We start from the raw sequence: 18,230 nt of genomic DNA on the forward strand, positions 1-18,230 counted from the left end.
CAGGAATGCATAAGAGTGATACAGAAATGTAGGACATACAGTGCCATTTAATTTTATCCTCTGACATTTTTTTCTATCTCTAATAGTTTTAAAGATATAGCTCAGCCCGGTTGCACGAGGCGAATACATTTATCATTATTCATTCAACTTCAATAGTATTATCTCTCGAGAACATTTCGGCCTATGTCGACTAATCCTGACCGTCAAGTGCGGACACTATCAACAAGTTTTTGTTAGAGACTTTTCCTAGAACTTTGCCAGCTCGAGTATGGTCCTCATTAACAGTGCTTTTCGAGAAAGTGAGACAGGGGTTGTCGATGTAAACAAGTGAGCGTTTCGGACCGTGATAATACGAAATTTACAACTGTGTTGGATACAAACACTTTGGAAAGTACAAGTAATAAAGCTGAACAAGAATTGAGAAAATTATTAGAAACTGGACAGATCTCTGGGAGCTTGTTATCAGAAACATAAAACCCCTGAAAATGAACAGTTTATTACGAATATTACCTTCTTTAGAAATAGGTCTACCAATTGGCCAACGACGATCAACTGATTTTTGTTTGACGATAAAAGTAATATTAAAAAACTCAACGTTCGGAAAGAATCCAAAGATTATTCTCCTTATGCAAACGAAAGATGCGACTGTACAAAAGAAATTTGGGGTGGTGATTTCATACAAACTTAGAATTTTATATTTCAATCGAGAATAAGCTACCAAATATTAATTTAACGTATGTCTTAAACGAAGGATTACCTTCATGCCTGTAATGCTAGAGTTAGAGCTGTTTCACACGACGATACGTGTATCGCGATACGTGTACGAGCCACATGTCGATAACTTTGATAGCGTAGACTATCAAGCACACACGAGAATCGCTATCTGAACGCTCCCATAGAGTTTACACCAGAGTAGGGCAAATTTTATTCACAAACAACAATCGTACACCTATCCATACAAACATCGTCGTTTCTTCGGATGGTTTCGCTACTTTTCCGAGTAAGTGTATGTCCATCACCGTAAACTGCATCCTCGTAAAACATCGCGCGCTATACGAGGTCTGCTCGAACGTCAACAAACATGGTCGCGAGCTGGCAGAAGTGTCGATTGACAAAAGATTGGAAGCACGGGAAAGTACAGCATTCCACGAGCTACGCAGAAATACGAATTTCCGGCCGAGCACGCAGCCTGACACAGATATCCAACGGCCGAAGGCCGTCGCGCGTACCTTTCACGCTCCAAAACAATCGGCAACAAGAATTCCAGGAAACGCGAAAGATCGCGCGTGTAGGTGGAAGACAAAAGATCCACTCACCGGATTAAGGCTGCTGATCGTCGACCGCTCGAACCTCGGAGCGTGTCAGTTGCGGTGGATCGTCTCGTTTTCCCGGCATGGGAGGTCAAACACTGAGAACACACACACACGCGACCGCCAGTAACCACGCGAGCGGCGAGCGGCGATCGGCTCGCGGGCAAACGCGCGCACGTGACACGATCGAGATTCCGTTTTTCTTTTTTTAAATTCCAGCTAGAGAATCACGATCGAGGGATGGAAGCGTGTATCGAACGACCCGGGTCACTGATCGCGCGACGATTCGCCGGCGAATCGCGATTCGAAAGGTGCACGAACGACCGCGTGAAGACGCATGGCCGATCGTCAACCGGTCCCGGTTGACACACGCGTAAACAAAGCGACTAGACACGACGAACGGCTTCGCTTCTCGGCCGTGCACTACCTAACCGCGGCCTCGGGCGCAGGTTACGCACGCTCTTCTACGCGAACGAAGCCGTACGAACACATCCGAACGCCGGAACCGCCGGAACCGCCGTGACGCGAATACGTTCAGCGTTTCTTTCGATCGTCCACGCATGCCGCCACGCGTTTCTGAAATTCAGCGGACTAGCGACGGGACCCGGGTCCCTGCGGACACCCACGTAGCCGATCGGTGAAACGGGAGCGTCCGCGCGATCATTCGGAAAACTGTGACACGGAACAGCGGCCCGGTCTAACTGTGCGTCGCGCGGCCCCGTCCAAAGCGTCGAGCACGCGTCGCGTCGCGGCTCGCGGGAGTTACAAACGCGATAGGACGTCGGTGGACGTCACCGCGCGTTCCCGAACGCCGTCTCGATACGCGACAATCGTTGCCACCGGGCCCGATGTCGTTCACCTTTACCCACCGGGCGTGTCGATACGCAAATGATCCCTATCGTCGGCCTGATCTACGCCAGCGAACATCAAAATGCCCTTTAACTACTCGCGAAAAATTAAAATGTCTTGACTTTAAAATATTAGATACCAAGGGATGAAAGAAACCGAGTCTAATCGAGGGGTTGAAAGAACCAGTTCCGTTTGAAAAAAATGTTGCTTCCGTGAGGGTTGAATGCTTATCTCGCGATCGTGTATGGAGGCGCAGCGAAAAATCGATTCGATTCGAGTCGGAGCGAAGCTTAGACAGGGAACGCGTATCGATTTCTGAACAGTTGTCGCGACGGTGCGGTGTAAACAAAGCGATTCTGTCGCGCTGGCTCTGCCGCGTCGACTGTATTCGATGTACAGGTCAAACAGCCACGATTGTACACGATCATACCGAAACTTTACGAACTCTTCCGAGTACCCACACACGAGCAACGATGCTCGATTTGATTTTGCGCGAGCCACACCGGGCGTCCATGTTACGCCGTGCCAGCAATTACGCTTTCGTTGGACGATGTTTAAATGCAATTATTCGAAAGCGGTGCTACCCAGTTGCCATGGATTCGGCGAGCACCGTGTCCACGGAAGGTTTGTTTGATCAAGGCGGCTTTAATTATAGAACCGAGTGATATGACGCGTGTATGGTACGATCCAAGAAACGACGCCCGGAGATTAGGCTACCCGCTCGCGGAAGCGGAACTGCACGAACGCGACCGAACGACGCCGCTCGATGGGAATTATTTTCGCGCCAGTCGGATTATTTGAACCGTCAAAATAGCGGTGATTCATGGATCTGGCGACCTTTGTCGCGGCTCGATTTTCACTAGACGAAAGCATTCGAACGTTTGTAACCTTTAACTGATAAAACATGTACGTTGAACCGATGCGTTTGCATTTTAGAAACTCGCGAAAAGTTATTTAAAACAGAAACAGTATCGATAAGCTATTTGACAATGCGTTAACTTAAAAATACACGAACGATAGAAATGCTCGCGTTTAGAGATTCGTCAGGAATATTTCGTTAAAAAAATTGTTTAACGGTTCGAACAATGCGAGAAAGGAGAAACCACTTCGAAGAATGGAATTTGAAAGCGAGCAACCTGAGTTTCAGAGCAAGAAAATATGGCATAGATTATATACGTGTTGACTGTATCGTAACACTGATTAAAGTCGTAAAACATCTTCGACGCCACTGCTGATAGCGTGCAAACAGTGAAATGGTAGACGATATACAATTTACCGTACGAGCTTCGAGCAACAAAGAGAGAGAAGTTATAAATTATCGACAGTACGGTACATGCAATTGATTTATCGGATCAATACAAATAAAGATACTCGATACTTCCTGATACGCAATGCGTATTGCGATTCCAATACGCAAAGAAATTCTCCAATGCATTCGAACACCGGACGAAAATTAAAAACATACGAATTTGACCGGCCGATAGAAAGTTCGAAATAATTACTAGCACATCGATTTCTATTACAAAAGTACTCGAGGAGACAATTTTCGATGCTAAAAATTTTTGCTTAATTAACGCTACCTTTTTAAATTACTCCTGTATAAAACTACGCATTGAAAAATAAATCCACGAAAGGGGGTTGCGTCGAACATGATCTTGCGTACAAGGGAGTGCTCTTTATAAGAGTTTTAAAAACGCAATAATAAATCATTCGTCATTCAGGTACTATCCATTCTTACTTTCTTCGGTGCGTTTACTCGTTACAAGTATGTGGAACGGAATCAATTAATCATTGACAAGACTGTTAGAAATCTTCATTGCAAGTAGACCAGGAACGCACACGCCAGACGCATTCGTCAAGAATTTATAATGTTTCCTGCCCGTAAAAGATTCTGCTAGCGAAATAAAGAAACAGGAATAAATCACCAAATATTTAGGATTCGATGCTGCATAGCGTGAACGCACGCGCGCTCACATTTTAAATTGCTAGCCGTTAACCGAGATCTGAATTACCGGTTAACACCGATTGTCGTGTCAGGAACGCGATGCACAGCGTATAAAAACGGGCCTCGTCGGTGTATTACGGTAGTTAGGTGCACCGAGCCACGATTGGCGATAGTCATCCAATGAGCCGACGCTCGAATACTCGATCGAGTCAATCATCGCGAAACGCCGCGTCATTCCGACTGTTACTAGACCAGTAGTTAAGGACATTTTAAAAACTCTGTAAAAAACCTTAGACGCCAGAGTTAATAGCGACAGTTTCTGTCGTTTACTGTCATCGTACGGATTAACTTCAAACGCTGCTTCTCGCTTGCAGATAAGCTCCTATAGCTGCTCGGTGCTATCGATATTTAATAATTAATTTTATTCGATAAGAAACTCGATTCTGACCCACTGAACCTTCGGGTGTCGTTGCATTGGAGAAGAATTCTTGCTTGAAACGTTTCTTAACGAATGAGTGCAAAGTACCAGTCTGTTCGTATGTATTGTTTCGTTAGAGAATAACGAATACCCCTAGAGAGTTTTCGCGGCGAATTCAGATCGGTTCGCGTCGTCCTGCGCCTATCGTTCACCAGAACGAAATGGTCGATCGGATAATAGTAGTGGTGGCATAGCTAAGAGCAGCCATGCGGAATGGTGGCAGAAACGACTTCCACGTTTTCACGTTCCAAACGATGGTAGCAATAGATCGAATCGTAAGGCGCTACCATTGTATGCGTTTGCAATGTCCCGCCCCCTACCACGTACTTTTGCAATCTTACTGGCGTTTACGTTGAAGGGATACGGATAATTTTAAGCGCGAACGCGTAATCGGGGTGTAAACTGTACCCTCGCCGCGGAAGATAACGAATCGCGTGATATATAGATTGTGGGGTAACCAATTTCCTGGGGATTAATATACAAAAGATTTAAACAGTCGCGAAGAACCGGAATCGATATTATAAGTTTCTAATCCCTGACTCTGATCTGCTCGAACCGTTTCTAAACGAAGACTCGCTCGTTTAACATCAATTTATGGTTTTAATTAGCCAGATACTAGAAGTCGCGAGGTAAAATAATGTTGTACGGTGTCGTCGATGCGCGCGGGGACAAGTCTGTGTCCTGCTGTGTACACAGCCGAGCGGTGAATTTGAAAATCACGTACTTTAGTGCTTGTTGGCCTCGCTGCCGGGAACATGCGAGGCGTTGTCCATGTGATGGCCGATCGCAAGAAAGGTTGTCGTTCGCGCCTCGTAAAATGGACACGATCAGCACGCAACGGAGCCAGGCCTCCTTTAAACTACTTGAATATCGTTATCGACTTCTAACGGTCCCTTCTGCAGCTGCTTTCGAGCCTCGCCGGCGAGAGAGAATCGGACGCACACGTGTACGGGAGAACAAATAGAACGTGCGATTCGTTCTTTGCATATACGGACGCTGCTTGTGAAAACCATAGGCAACACGTTCGCGATAAGATCTCCACGACGAAAGTATCCGAACGGTTACGTCAAGGTGTACGTTAAGTTCAGGCGGAAGGCACATAGCGCCGAAGACTTTAGGAAAGAAACTCTTACTCTAACCCTCCGATCCTCCGTTCCTCAAATTCTGATCAAACGTGGATAAGTTAATCTCTGTCGATGTAAACTTTATCGTAAAAAAAAGCTTGTGCTTGCAGACGAAATTAGTACAGAATGTAAACCCAACCAAAATAAATAAATGAAACTTCGAGTTTTTACGGGAATTGAGAGATATACTTAATCCGTAAGATCCACAGGCGTATACTGGAGCCTGATGGAACCTTTGGTGAACGAAGAGGAGAAGAAGGACCTACGTCGCCAAACGAGTTTGTAGCTGGTTGGTTGAGATGCATAAATAAATATTAACTGCAGTGACCAACGGAGATGCATAGATATATCGATTCATCTCAATGTCAATGCTCTTCTGCTCGCTCGGGTTACATTTATTAGGGTCATTAACATTCGATAGACGTGAAAGATTATCGGACTCCTCGAATGGCCTGTCATCCGATTAATGGATACCTTTCTGACAGGAGTTCGTATCTTCATCAACCAGTATATTCTGCGTTATGAAGTATAGTATAGAGCCGAAGTACAAAGCTGCTTGGCCATGAACGAAGTAGTGGCAGCTGCGTAATTTGCACAGCTATTCAGAATTAGTAAGCGTTGAATTCGTCGCTAAAGCGGATCGCGGTAATAAAGGAACATCCTGCATGCATCAGACGCAATCAGTGTCCTTTCCAACATGCTAGCAACGCAAAGACTGGTTGGAACAGTTATAAATTCATTACATTACGACCGATATATGCGTGCAGAGAGAACGATAACAGCATCCTAGCATCCGCGGCAGTCACAATCAAAGAAACTTTAATCCTCCTGCTACACGCTGTCGCTAATCATCGGCAAAGCATTCGAGACTTCCGAACATGCAAACTCGTTCTTTCGAGACCCGTCTGGAATTTCAAGCCTCCCAGAAACTTCCTACAAACTTCAACTGTTAAGATTACCTAATTCGTACCTAAATACAAATATCAAACATTGATTATCGATCAACATAGTTCTACTACGTATCCTCTTACGCATCCATTCTATGGCGTAACTAAGAATAAAAGCTAGACACGAAACTATGCCCTATTATTCGAGACGAAGAGTCGCGTCGCGCACAAGGGGTTAATCGACGACAAAAAAAAATACACGAATGGACGGAATTTGGTGGAGTCGGGCGTCTCTAGTATTCTCGGGACGGTAAACGACGCAATGGACAGTCGTTACCCGTCGTTGTTCGTAACGTCCTAATTAAGTTCTGCTCGGTCGAAGCGTTATTAGTGCACCGAGCAATGCGTCGCCCCTGAGAGGGTCGTCCGTGGTACGCGAGGGGAAGGCGGGTACCATTAAAGTCGACGCGTTGCGCCGTGGAAAATATCGCGCGACGTCGCATAAATATCGCGAGCGTAAGAGCCAATAATAAAATCGTAAAAGTGGCTCGAAGTTCAAAAGGGAGGCGCGCCACGGCACGGCGAGGCCGGGCCTCGGTCCGGTTGAACGCTCGCGCTATTTAAGCCCGGTTCACTTGCTCGCACGCTAATGGCGCAGCGGCAGCTTTTACGCGACCGACTCGTTAAGGCGTCCGCTTTCCGCCGCGTCCTCTGTGTACCTGCACGCGCGTAAGAATGTTTAAGAATATCTGTATGTATTTATATACGCGGTGCTCGATTTTATACACCTTCCGGGAAACGGTAAAAATGCAGCTACGCGTACGCATTCCTTCTGCGTTCAATTTAATAACAGACATCATTATTCTAATATTTACACGCTTACTCTTCTTCCAACTTTGATGATTTTTCGTACAAATTACTATGAATACAGTGCTATGTTTAGAGAAGCAGTTTAATGCACCTTTGGTATAAGTTTACTTACGTAAGTAGCGCGAACATGGATGCACCGACGATGGAGATACTAAAGCGCCGACGTCGTTGTCAGCACACCGAACGCATCGCCAAAGTCGACTCTTCGTAAAGGGAAATCCTGTACATAGAAATATCCTGTAATTTTGACTAATTTTTTAACGAAGAACCAGCTTATTCGGGCTTCTCGAAAGCTAGTTTGCGAGCCTGGTTCGATTCTCGGGAGATCAGAGCTAGAAAAAACGACTACGGCGTTCGTATCTCGCATCTTACGCGGAAATTCAATCGCACCGGATCACCCTGTATAGATTCATACTTTCAAGAAACACGTGTACGCAAACGAACACATAGAAACGAACGGCCGTGTGTACACGTACACGCGACCTCGGCCGCTCCAATTCGCCGTTAATTGGGCGACATTTTCGCCGTGCACCTTTTTACGCTCCTGGCCTATCTCAACGAGCTTATATCCTGAGGAGCGGGCATAAATTACGGCGATTACCGCGGCCGCTGCGGTACTCCTCCCGAGAGTCGATTCGGCTCGCTAATTATCGGCATCGTATAAATTTCCATCGTTTTCAACCGGCCGTGCAGCTCGCTGCTTCCAACGAATGCCGCCGATAGAGAAATAAATGCCCGCCTTATGGCACCACCGTTAATACGCCCCTGGTGAGCGGCTTCTCGCTCGCGTCCCTTCCTGCGCGACTCCGACTTTGCACGTTTAAAACAGACCCTTCTTGTCGACTGGACATTAATATCAATCGGGATTATGAATTTTTTCGTCGCTTTCGAACGCCGAAACGTTCGCGACGTATCCCAGAAAATGGAACAGCTGCGTAATAAGAAGGCAGAGAAGCGTTAGGATAATTGATCAGACTTTGTTAATTAGTACTGTCTCAAACACTCACAGAAGACAGCTTAGTCCTGCATATGTAAATAACAGAATATTTAACCAGAAAAGTGACGTCAAAGTCAAGGCTACGCTCATAGTACTTGAACTTGAATCCAGAGATGTGCAGTTTTGTTTTTGAGTAGAGTACAATTGTTTCCCGTGACCTGTTTCGAATTCGACTCGCGGAAGGAGTATAAGGGAGGAGTAGTCGGAAGAATCCCAGCGAGTATAAGAACGTTATGGCCCCCGGAACAGCCGGGAGTTCATCGCGTAACGAAGTTAAGGATTTACGAGGTTTTATCGGGCGGAACAAACCCGTACGCAGAAGCTTGAGGGATTACCGGTCAGCAGCTACGTTCGCGCGATTGAGTTCACGGCCCTTGGCGCAAGAAACGACGAGTCACTCGCGGAAAAAGACAATTCTCGCCTCGTAACGTAAGCAGCGAGACGCATTCGCGAACGGGGACAAGCGAGACGGGTAAGGGGACGGACGGAACGGCGAGGGGACAGATTCGTTCTAGCAAAAACAAAGTTACAAAGTATAAAACGATTTCTCGCCAATCGTCGTGCTCGACATAGCTAGCGCGCGCGCCGGCATTAGAAATTCCAGCCGCGGTGTATCCGCTGGTTTCACTGAAAGCCTGATAGATTTTCTGTCGGTCTCTGTTAGGTGCACTGTCAGCGCGTACAGGCGGCGTAACGCAAAAACGTCCGCGACATGCCCGTGGAAGCAGAATCGAGGCAGAAACTACGGGGATCCCGCGTAACGGCTTGGTTTTTTTTCTACGCGTGACGATGCTTCCACGGCATAGTATATCTTGGCCGGCACATAAATTTATCGCGAGGCTGATCAGCGCTAATAAGACCGCAGCAGGCACGCGCTGCCGGCCGGCGTCGCGAGTCGAGCGCCGTTCAACCAGTTTCCCCGATATAAACAGCATTTTTCATCGCTCTTAAAGCGATTCCTCTCGTTCCGGAGTGAGGTCTCACGCCGGACGAAGCCACCTCGACGAGGCGCGCGCACCGTCCAACGGTAGCCCTTTCGGATCTCCGACAACAAACTCGCTCTTCGTGTCGTTCATTCAAATTGCTCGCTCGAACGGGGACCGATCGACCGGCAGAACCACCGCGAGCTTCTGTGTACGTGCGCGTACGTGCAAACGTCGAGCATTCCTTGTAACACCATCCTTCAGCCTCTGCTGCTCGTCTTGATGCCCTTCCGCGGCCGGCGAGCTCGGAGGAGGCGAGAACAGAGCCGCAATTTGCGTAATTGCGATGCCTACCCCATTCACCCCTTCCCACTTCGCTCGGTCAAGACGCGACTCTCTTACAGCCCTCGCGGCTGTCCTCCGATCGTCCCCGTTCTTGCCTCGCAAACGCTTTCGATGGAAATTTCGTAGCTACGCCGGCTCCCTCGCATATGGTTCTGAATATCCTGTACGATACAATGGTTCGCTTTAAACGTACATTTAAACATTCAACGTAATCCTTAATATTATAAATATGCACGATCTTATCTCAAACGGAATAATAAATCGTCAAGGTTGAGTCCGAGCTGGTCTTACGATACTCGTGCTACGCCAATTAGCCGTATTCGCGCCTTCGATGCCTTTGATGGCTAATGCCCCAACCTGACCAGGTGATTTCCTATCGCCATCGATTGTAAATCTTGGGGGCCGGGCAGCATCTTAGCCAGTTTTTCTCGTCGCTTCCCCGTGCATCTTGCTATCTGCATAATGGCACTCCGATTTACAAGTCGATTTCGCTTTCTATGCACGGCCGAACCGTGCCCGCGCCGACACAGTCTAGCTTACGTAAATCACTCCTTTCGCGGGAACGCTCTTTCCCGAGTGTTGATTCTATTCAACGGCGATTCAACTATGTTGTACACTCGACCGGCAAATGTAAATTACAAGCTTAACGAGCGGCTGGCTGCCGCGGAGCGCTCGTTCTAAATCGTAACACGCGAGTTTACTCGCGAAATGATCGAAAAACGAGACACCGAATCAGAGGATCGACCGAACGCCGCGGTTCTACCGAGTCTCTTTCTTTCGAGCGAAACAAAAACGAACTAAAAATTCTCAGATTTTCGTCCAATTTCGTATAACCGATGCAGAATGTTTGCTTCGACCGGAGATGTTATAATCCGGCCAATTGCCTCCACTGTGATCATCGAATGCTTTGCCGGTTTACTTAAGACGAATAAGAAATAGTAACGACTATTAGATGCCACTCTATAAATGATGCAACTGCTGCGTGGCACGCAAAGTTGGAATTAAACTCATCTCGGAGGAAGTTGTGAAATACTACACCTGACTTCGATGCAGATAGAAGAACGTGTACGTAAACTATTATAAAATCGATGCAAAGATTTCTTTCGAAACAAAGTTCACAGACGAGGGAAGAAATTCGATAGAGAATCTACAACTGGTATAAGGGATCGATTTCACAATGAAAATTCCAAGTAGCATGAACGGAAGGATCGGCACGGGGCGTATCCTAATGACGTAATCGTAGTCGTAAGATTATCTAACGATTTCTCGGGGAACGGATAAGCGCGGCGTGTTGCACGCGGCGTGGGTCGCGGGTGCACGCAGAGAATCAATCAAAATTACCGATACATCGTGACACGAAGCTTCCCCGGAACGCCTTTCGTATTTCCCTGCTGGCCGATTATTGAAAATGATTTCTCGGAACGGTCACGAGCATCGGGCCGGCCCTTTGTATATCGCGTGCGTGAACGTGCACGCCGAGCCGAGTCACACACGCGAGCAGAAGGAGGTACTGCAGGCGTGCCCCTCGCATCGTGTGCTGCACCGAGTGCATCCCTGTGTCGGTGCACTCGGGATGCGAGATCAGCAAATCTAAGATCGTGCAACTGGTGTCCAGTGGCGTGTCCGCGGCATACGTTGCCAATGTTCGCCACCGAGGGAAGGAAAGAGAGACAAGGAGAGGGGGAGAGAGAGAAAAAAGGGCAAAGTGAGAGAGATGAGCGGTAGTTGGATGCGAACGAAGAGTGAAGGATGAAGGGGACCGACGGCAAAGAAGCAGGAGGGGTCGAAGGAGGTGGAATGCGCGGTTCTCGAAGGAGGAGCTGTCGGCGGTGAAAAATCACGCACCCCGCCACCACTGCCATGGCCAGCATCTGCTCTACATACCCTGGCTCTCAACCTCCGCTCATCTTTCGCGCAAAACTCGCCGATAATCGTTAGCCTGCACCTGCGCAACCCGCCGCCGCGTCCCGCCGACTTAGTTGCCTGCGCTCGACATCGTTTTTCGATGTTTGCCCGCCGGCTAATCTCATTATGCCTACGTTTAGAGAACTGGGTTCTCAATCGTGCGCGGATTCCATCGAAGAGAACTGGTATCGAGATTACATTAATGCTGGCGATTATTCGTGAAACGGATATCCAGGACGATTCCGATGCCGGTGGAAGCGAAAGGAACGGGTTCGTCCAGGGAATAAACGCGCACGTTGATGGATTAATAACCGGGCCAATTAAGAATCGGGCCGCGTTAGCCTCTCGATACGCAACCCTGCTGCCTGACGGTCTCGCGAACAGTCTTCGGGCAGACGTTAGGGCGTATAAATAACGATTATTACAGGACGTCGCGATTCGTTAGCGTCTTTTTTAGGATCGAACTCGAAGCTCGCGGCTCCGGCGCCCGTAGAGGGGATGAGAAATCGTGCGATTCGGTTCTGTAACAGAACGAATTCATCAATGAGAACCTCGAAGAATCGGCGTGCGGTGTAGCAGAGCAAGATATACGTGCGCTGGCTGGGCTACCGGTCGGTCGGGTCGGGTCGCTGTTCTCCTGTGCTTCATCTCTCCCTTTTGGTCTCTTTTCCCGTACCTCCTTTTGCCCTCCTCTTTTCACCTTCCCGGAGTATCCCGCTCACTCGCCCTTTCCACCTTCCTCTTCCTCTCTTTCTCTCTTGCCGCTACTCACTTCAGAGAGTTGTTGTTCGACTGTTTTATTACTTTTATAAATGCCGCCGCCTCCGATGCTGCCACCACCGCCACCGCCACCGCCGCCGCCGTGGCGGGCATTTCCTTTGTGGGGGCACCACGGCCCATTGTTGCTCGCAGAAAGATGCGAATTTTAATTCGATATTGTCTAATATTATTTATGTATGCACACGCTAGAGAACCTGCCCATTTCAAGGCGTTCCCTTGCACCCTTGCCGCGCTACTGCTTCCTTCCTTTCGACGCGAAACCAAAGTCCTCCGCGCCACGATGAATCGGCCGTTACGCCGCCAAACGCTTTTCACCAAAACCTTACTAACGTCTGCGCGCGCCTCTTTCGCAAGTCCGCGTTTTTTCATCAATTCGTTACATCTGGGAAGGCGTAAAATATCTGACGTTCGTGACTTAAAAAGGTATTCCACAAGGAGGCGCATCTTCGTGAATTATTACAGCGCGATACCCTGTATTAAATCGCAATTGCTCAAAGGCAACTCAAACTTCTTATATCTCAAAAATGGACGAATATTACGCAATATTAGTTGGTACTTGCGCTTACGCGTTATAGATCAGATTAGGTTATCGTCAATTCTCGAGATATACCAGTGTTAGATTATGCGTGACACATTCGACGGAATGTTTTGTTGGCCCATTTAATATATTTTATTTGCGCGCACTTAAAACTATGTATCTACATTAAATAAAATTACCGCGAAATACAACGTGGCTCGCAGCGGACGATTTCCTAACTAAATGATAGCAACGCACGCGTTAAGATTCGTATCGATGCAAACGTTATTGAAGCGTAACGCAGCCAACTGTATATACATTTCTGACTTACGGATAAATTTTTTCCATCGAAGAAATATTTCCATTTCAACTCAGGCGTCCCGACGTCATCCACGATCAACAGGAACACAGCTTCCTGAACTAACGCTAGTCTTAATATCATCCTGGTCCAAAAATCCCTGAAAACATAAAAATGTAGTTTAGTAGTTGTAAATATAGCAATGATATTTCAAATAAGCGATACTTAAAGACACAATAAAATCACAATGTAAACAAGAAAATTTTGTTTCGTGAAGTTGAAGAGGAATCAAGTAGCTTTAACAAATTAGATTAACAATAAAGACCTCGAAGAAGATGACAAATTGCAAAATGAAAATATTTTCCTGTTTCTTTGAGAAACCGTTTAATTTAGCCCAACGCGTTGTCGCTTTGTGGGCTTTGTCAGCGGCTGCTATTCATTATTAAACTTCAAAGCCACAATAGACACTCGAGCGTCGTATCGATTACGCATTAACGCGCACTCGAACAAGGGTAATTCCGTCGTAGGCATTGATTGCTTTTATGGTAAGCTTAATTTAAACGACGTCTAATTACCGCCAAGTGTAGCTTCCTCGACAGAAGAGGAACCGTGAGACTTGCGCGTACGTGGCTGGCTCTACCTGGAAATCAATATCAGTCGACGTCCAGGTCCACTTCGAACTGCAGTCACAACAGAATGCGCAACAGTTGCGTTTAAACGAAAGATAGAGAAAGATGTATCGTCGTTGAGTTTATTGGTTCGACAGCGATTAAAAAGTTCTCGAATTGTCGGTGTTCGACCCGTAGTAGTATACCCACGTGCACCGAATCAAACTCCAACGGGACGACCGCGAGAATGGTTGAACACGAATGTAAAACGTCGGGGATGCTCGAGCTACCCGATACGACCGATGAAAATGCAAAGCCCGTCGAGGAAGAAGGTACCACGAACGAAATTCAGTTTCAACGTTTCTTCAAGTTGTCCGAGAAACGCATCTCGCTAGGCATCAACATCAGCATCCTGATTATACTAACGATATTCGGTGTGCTGCTATCCTTGCCCCTGCGAATGTTGCTCAACACGAATTACTATTGTCGAAATCAAACGGTTAGTGGAAACGACACGACGAAAGCAACGGAAAACGCGACGACCACCGAGATGATAGCGGTCCCGATAAACTATCGGAAACTGAAGCTCTGTCCAAAATTCCAGTACAAGGACTATATCCAATCCATTTTCCGCAACTATTACGATAGGAACTGTTCTTACGCGCGATTCAACGTCACCGACGATTCGATTAAAGATCAAAAAGAGGATACGAACGGAACGATTGGCGACACAGGCGAAACGTCGATGATTACGAAGGACGATATCGGAGAAAACTTGACAGAAAGCACGGAAGAAAGTGGCAAAGATCGTCGAACGAAGTCCGTTCCAGTGGCAGGGCATATTCTCGTGACGATGCTTCTCATTTCAGCGATAGCTGCTCTTATTGAAGTGTTGCGAATACGTTTCGCTAGAGATAAGGTATTACAGCGGCGACCGCACTAGTTTCTTAACTTAATTTTGATCCAGATTGAGGTGTAATATGATCTTTACGAATCCTATTTTTGTGGTTGCAAATCCAATCAGTGTAGATCCGCGCACAAGACGCGTTCGAAAAAACAAAAAATAAAAAAAAAAAAAAAAACGGAGACCCTCGTATAATAACGTGCGGGAAAAAAGGATAGCGCTTTAAAGTCTGTTAGAATATTAATTTTGGTAATACCGTGAACGAAAGTGATACTGCTAGGCGTAGAAATGCTATCATAGGCCAGTATTAGAGACGAATAAAAAAAAAAATAAAATAAAATAAAATACGTACTGTTATTTGTATAGCGTATAGGAACTAATGATAGTATGTACAACTATCGTGTTATATTTTCAATTGAAAGTATTATATTTTTGTAAGAAACGATGTAACAAAGCTTTACACTGATTGATTTCACGTCCGCCAAATAACGAAACAATATTTCATTCTGTGTCGCAAAACCAACAACACGAGTATACGAACATGTGCATATTTTTAAAAACCGCCTAAGGACTCGTCTAAGGCAGGTAATGCCAGTTCAAGAAAAGCTTCCACGGTCGAACTTCCCGTTCGGAGCCGCTTTTTTCCGAGGCAACCGATGAACAGTCAGAGGTCCTTTGAAATGCAAGGCATGCACCGACCCGCTTTACGCCTATTAGGTAGCAAACAATTAGATCAGCTTGAACAGGTTGTAAGTGTATCGTGCGTAAAAGGCTAAATCGAACCGTAGGTGCGAGACCACCGCCGCTTATACGCCGCTCGTCATTCCCAACGCAACCGTCTAAGCAAAACATTGTTTCGGTGACCGGCACTCCGAATAATCGGATGTCACGACGCCAATCAGCCGAGTCCGATGAAGAAATCGGAGTTCTCATTAATGCTCTCCATCACCGCACACGGCTGATTCGACGACACTAAGGTAACGCGTTTAGAATTCAAACGAATCTGACTCAGCCTACACTAGAATCACTATCAGGTCGTTTTAGTTATTTTATCATTACCTTTTAACTTAAGATCCCACGTTAGAACCTGAACAATTCTACTCTACGATTCTTAATCTTTTATTTATCCTGTTTATAGCTTCTGAATCTAAGTCGTGTCCTTTTAGGAATCTGATGATTAGACAGCAGTTTTCATGCATACATACGTATTAGCACGTGTCATAACCGTATAAAAGTTACAGTCATGTTGTAGCTCTCTATTCTATTTTCTATTCAAGGTAGCTCTCTAATAATATCAACAGAATCACTATAATAGGTACAAAATCGACTTGACGTCCAAGGCTATTTTCTCTACTACAAGACACTGAGAGAGAAAACATGTACCTGAGAATGTATGAAAAAAGACACATAGAATAATAGAAGTAAACTTCAACTTTAATTGTCTATTGTCTATTTTATACAGACTAATATGCTGTAGTTTATATAGTATTCTTGCTATAAAGTTATACTATAATTAAAAGCGAATCTTACAATACATAATACTATACATAGCTCCAAATTAAATACTATATAAACTCCTGCTTTTACTTTTCTAATCAATCAACCGAGTAATTAATAATCTGTGATTGATAACCAATGAACCGTTGCATGAACAAGGGTGCCTAAAATAGATGATAACTATAAAACTCACGTCGATATTTGTGCGTCATGAAACCCCTGCTGAAGGTCGAACGCAGGTAAACGTTTCAGTAATTTTCTAAAAGGACATTACTTATATTCAAAAGTTTCCTGCACTACCACATGTGAACATTTCATAAAACTCCAAAAATTCTGAAAAATCGTCTCGAGTAACTAAAACTATTCGAATAATCGTGTTCAATCTGGAAAGAAAAATATATCTCTTTACGTTTGCTAATTATAATATTTACCTACGTTGCCCTTATAGATTGATGGAAAACAGTACTAACTAAACTTTTTACATTCGTTCCAGTAAGGCCAATCAACTGAATTTTTTGAAACTTCATTCGCGTTAACACTAACAGGGTACGTGTCTCAAACTGCATGGTAGGTTAATAAAATATATTATGTACTCTCACGACAAACGTTTCTCGAACAATAATACATGCTTGATAATATTTATTAGGTCTTACGCATCGCACAACGGTCATGTTCACGACAATTTTTAAACAACTCTTATTACTTTGTGAACCCACCATCCAAAAGGACTTCTATGAACAAAAGCTGTTTCTTCCAGTTCGTATTTTACAACTCCTCAACTTACTAGCAACTTTGCATCAATAATGAACCTTCCCGCTGCTAAGCTACGCAACAAATTTGCTCACTGTTCATCACAGTTTTACTCATTTTTATTTCCCAAGAGGTAATTTCTTACGTACCGTTTTTACCGTTATTTTTATTCTATGCAGGGTGTGTCACGTAATTGAGGACGAGTCGTATCTTCTGTTTGATCGAAAATAGATAACAGTGTTTAAATGCGCTTTGCAGTTAATCTTTGTATTTGTATCGTTCGTTTTACGAAAAAAATTAGGTCAGAGGAAAATACGCCTTCCCATATTCAGACAACTTCAACGTGCAGCGTCTGTTTCTACTTTTGATCAGACTAGGGATCGAACCACGCGTTGCGTGACTCGTTTTGCATTACAGTGAAATTAAAAATAAAGAATTAGGAGATATAATAGTATGTTATAATAATACTCACAAAAATTGATGAAAGAATCAGCCAATCAGCTCTATTGAAGTAGTGGGAGATTTCCTGTTCCAATATTACTAATGACTTGGCCTTTATTCTTCAAAATTCTGTATCAATACAACAAATATTATTAGTACTGAGAAATTTTTAATATTGAAGGTTTTTACTCTTATATTGATTAATGTTAGATTAATGAAATTTTACATTTTTTAAATACGAAAAGCAATAATCAAACAGAATATTTTATTTATAATAGCGTCATATTAATCTTATGGAAAATGACTGATAAAAACGATATTATGTGCTTACATTATGCGATCCTGTTTTTAGACCATCCAGTATATCTTTCTGCTCGCGTGACTAATTTACATCATTGTCCTATTCCTTTTTTTCAGGTGATGCGACTGTAGAACATGTTTATGTTAATAGACGATAAACTGTATTCAAAAATGATACAACATACAACATACAAATGATTGAAAGTACTCAAAGATGAATGTATTTTTGAAAGTGTTATAAATTATTTAAAGCGTATTTTCTTAAAAATACTCCTATCTCTCTTCGGCACTTCTGTAATTTTCATCGTTTCTCACGTGATATGTAAAATGTTAATTATAACTTGTGAAATATATACATATGTACATATATTGGTGTTGAGTAAATACATTCTATTATTCTCTATTACCTATTATTACATATTTAAATTAAATGTTTATATATGTGACAATAATATATGAAAATATATTATCATTATCATTATACATATAATTATTCAAACTT

General features: G+C 44.6%; 1 protein-coding gene across 2 annotated transcripts; it reads left to right on the plus strand.

The window, feature by feature from the left end:
• Positions 1-13,899: 13,899 nt before the first annotated feature.
• On the plus strand, positions 13,900-18,010 carry LOC122400994. Of its 2 annotated transcripts, none has more exons than XM_043402824.1 (6): positions 13,900-14,755; positions 15,310-15,457; positions 15,529-15,717; positions 16,731-16,804; positions 16,884-17,120; positions 17,846-18,010. In XM_043402824.1, the coding sequence occupies exons 1-3, from the start codon at positions 14,084-14,086 to the stop codon at positions 15,714-15,716; spliced, it is 1,008 nt and encodes a 335-aa protein (XP_043258759.1). In that variant the 5' UTR covers positions 13,900-14,083; the 3' UTR covers position 15,717; positions 16,731-16,804; positions 16,884-17,120; positions 17,846-18,010. The 2 variants fall into 2 exon arrangements, with proteins under 2 accessions (XP_043258759.1, XP_043258760.1); XM_043402825.1 differs by having other exon boundaries at positions 16,731-16,783.
• The last annotated feature ends 220 nt before the right edge of the window (positions 18,011-18,230 follow it).

This window comes from Colletes gigas, unplaced genomic scaffold (assembly GCF_013123115.1).
Source record: "Colletes gigas isolate AHSC1104 unplaced genomic scaffold, ASM1312311v1 Colletes_gigas_Sc00021, whole genome shotgun sequence".
Lineage (NCBI taxonomy): Eukaryota > Metazoa > Arthropoda > Insecta > Hymenoptera > Colletidae > Colletes > Colletes gigas.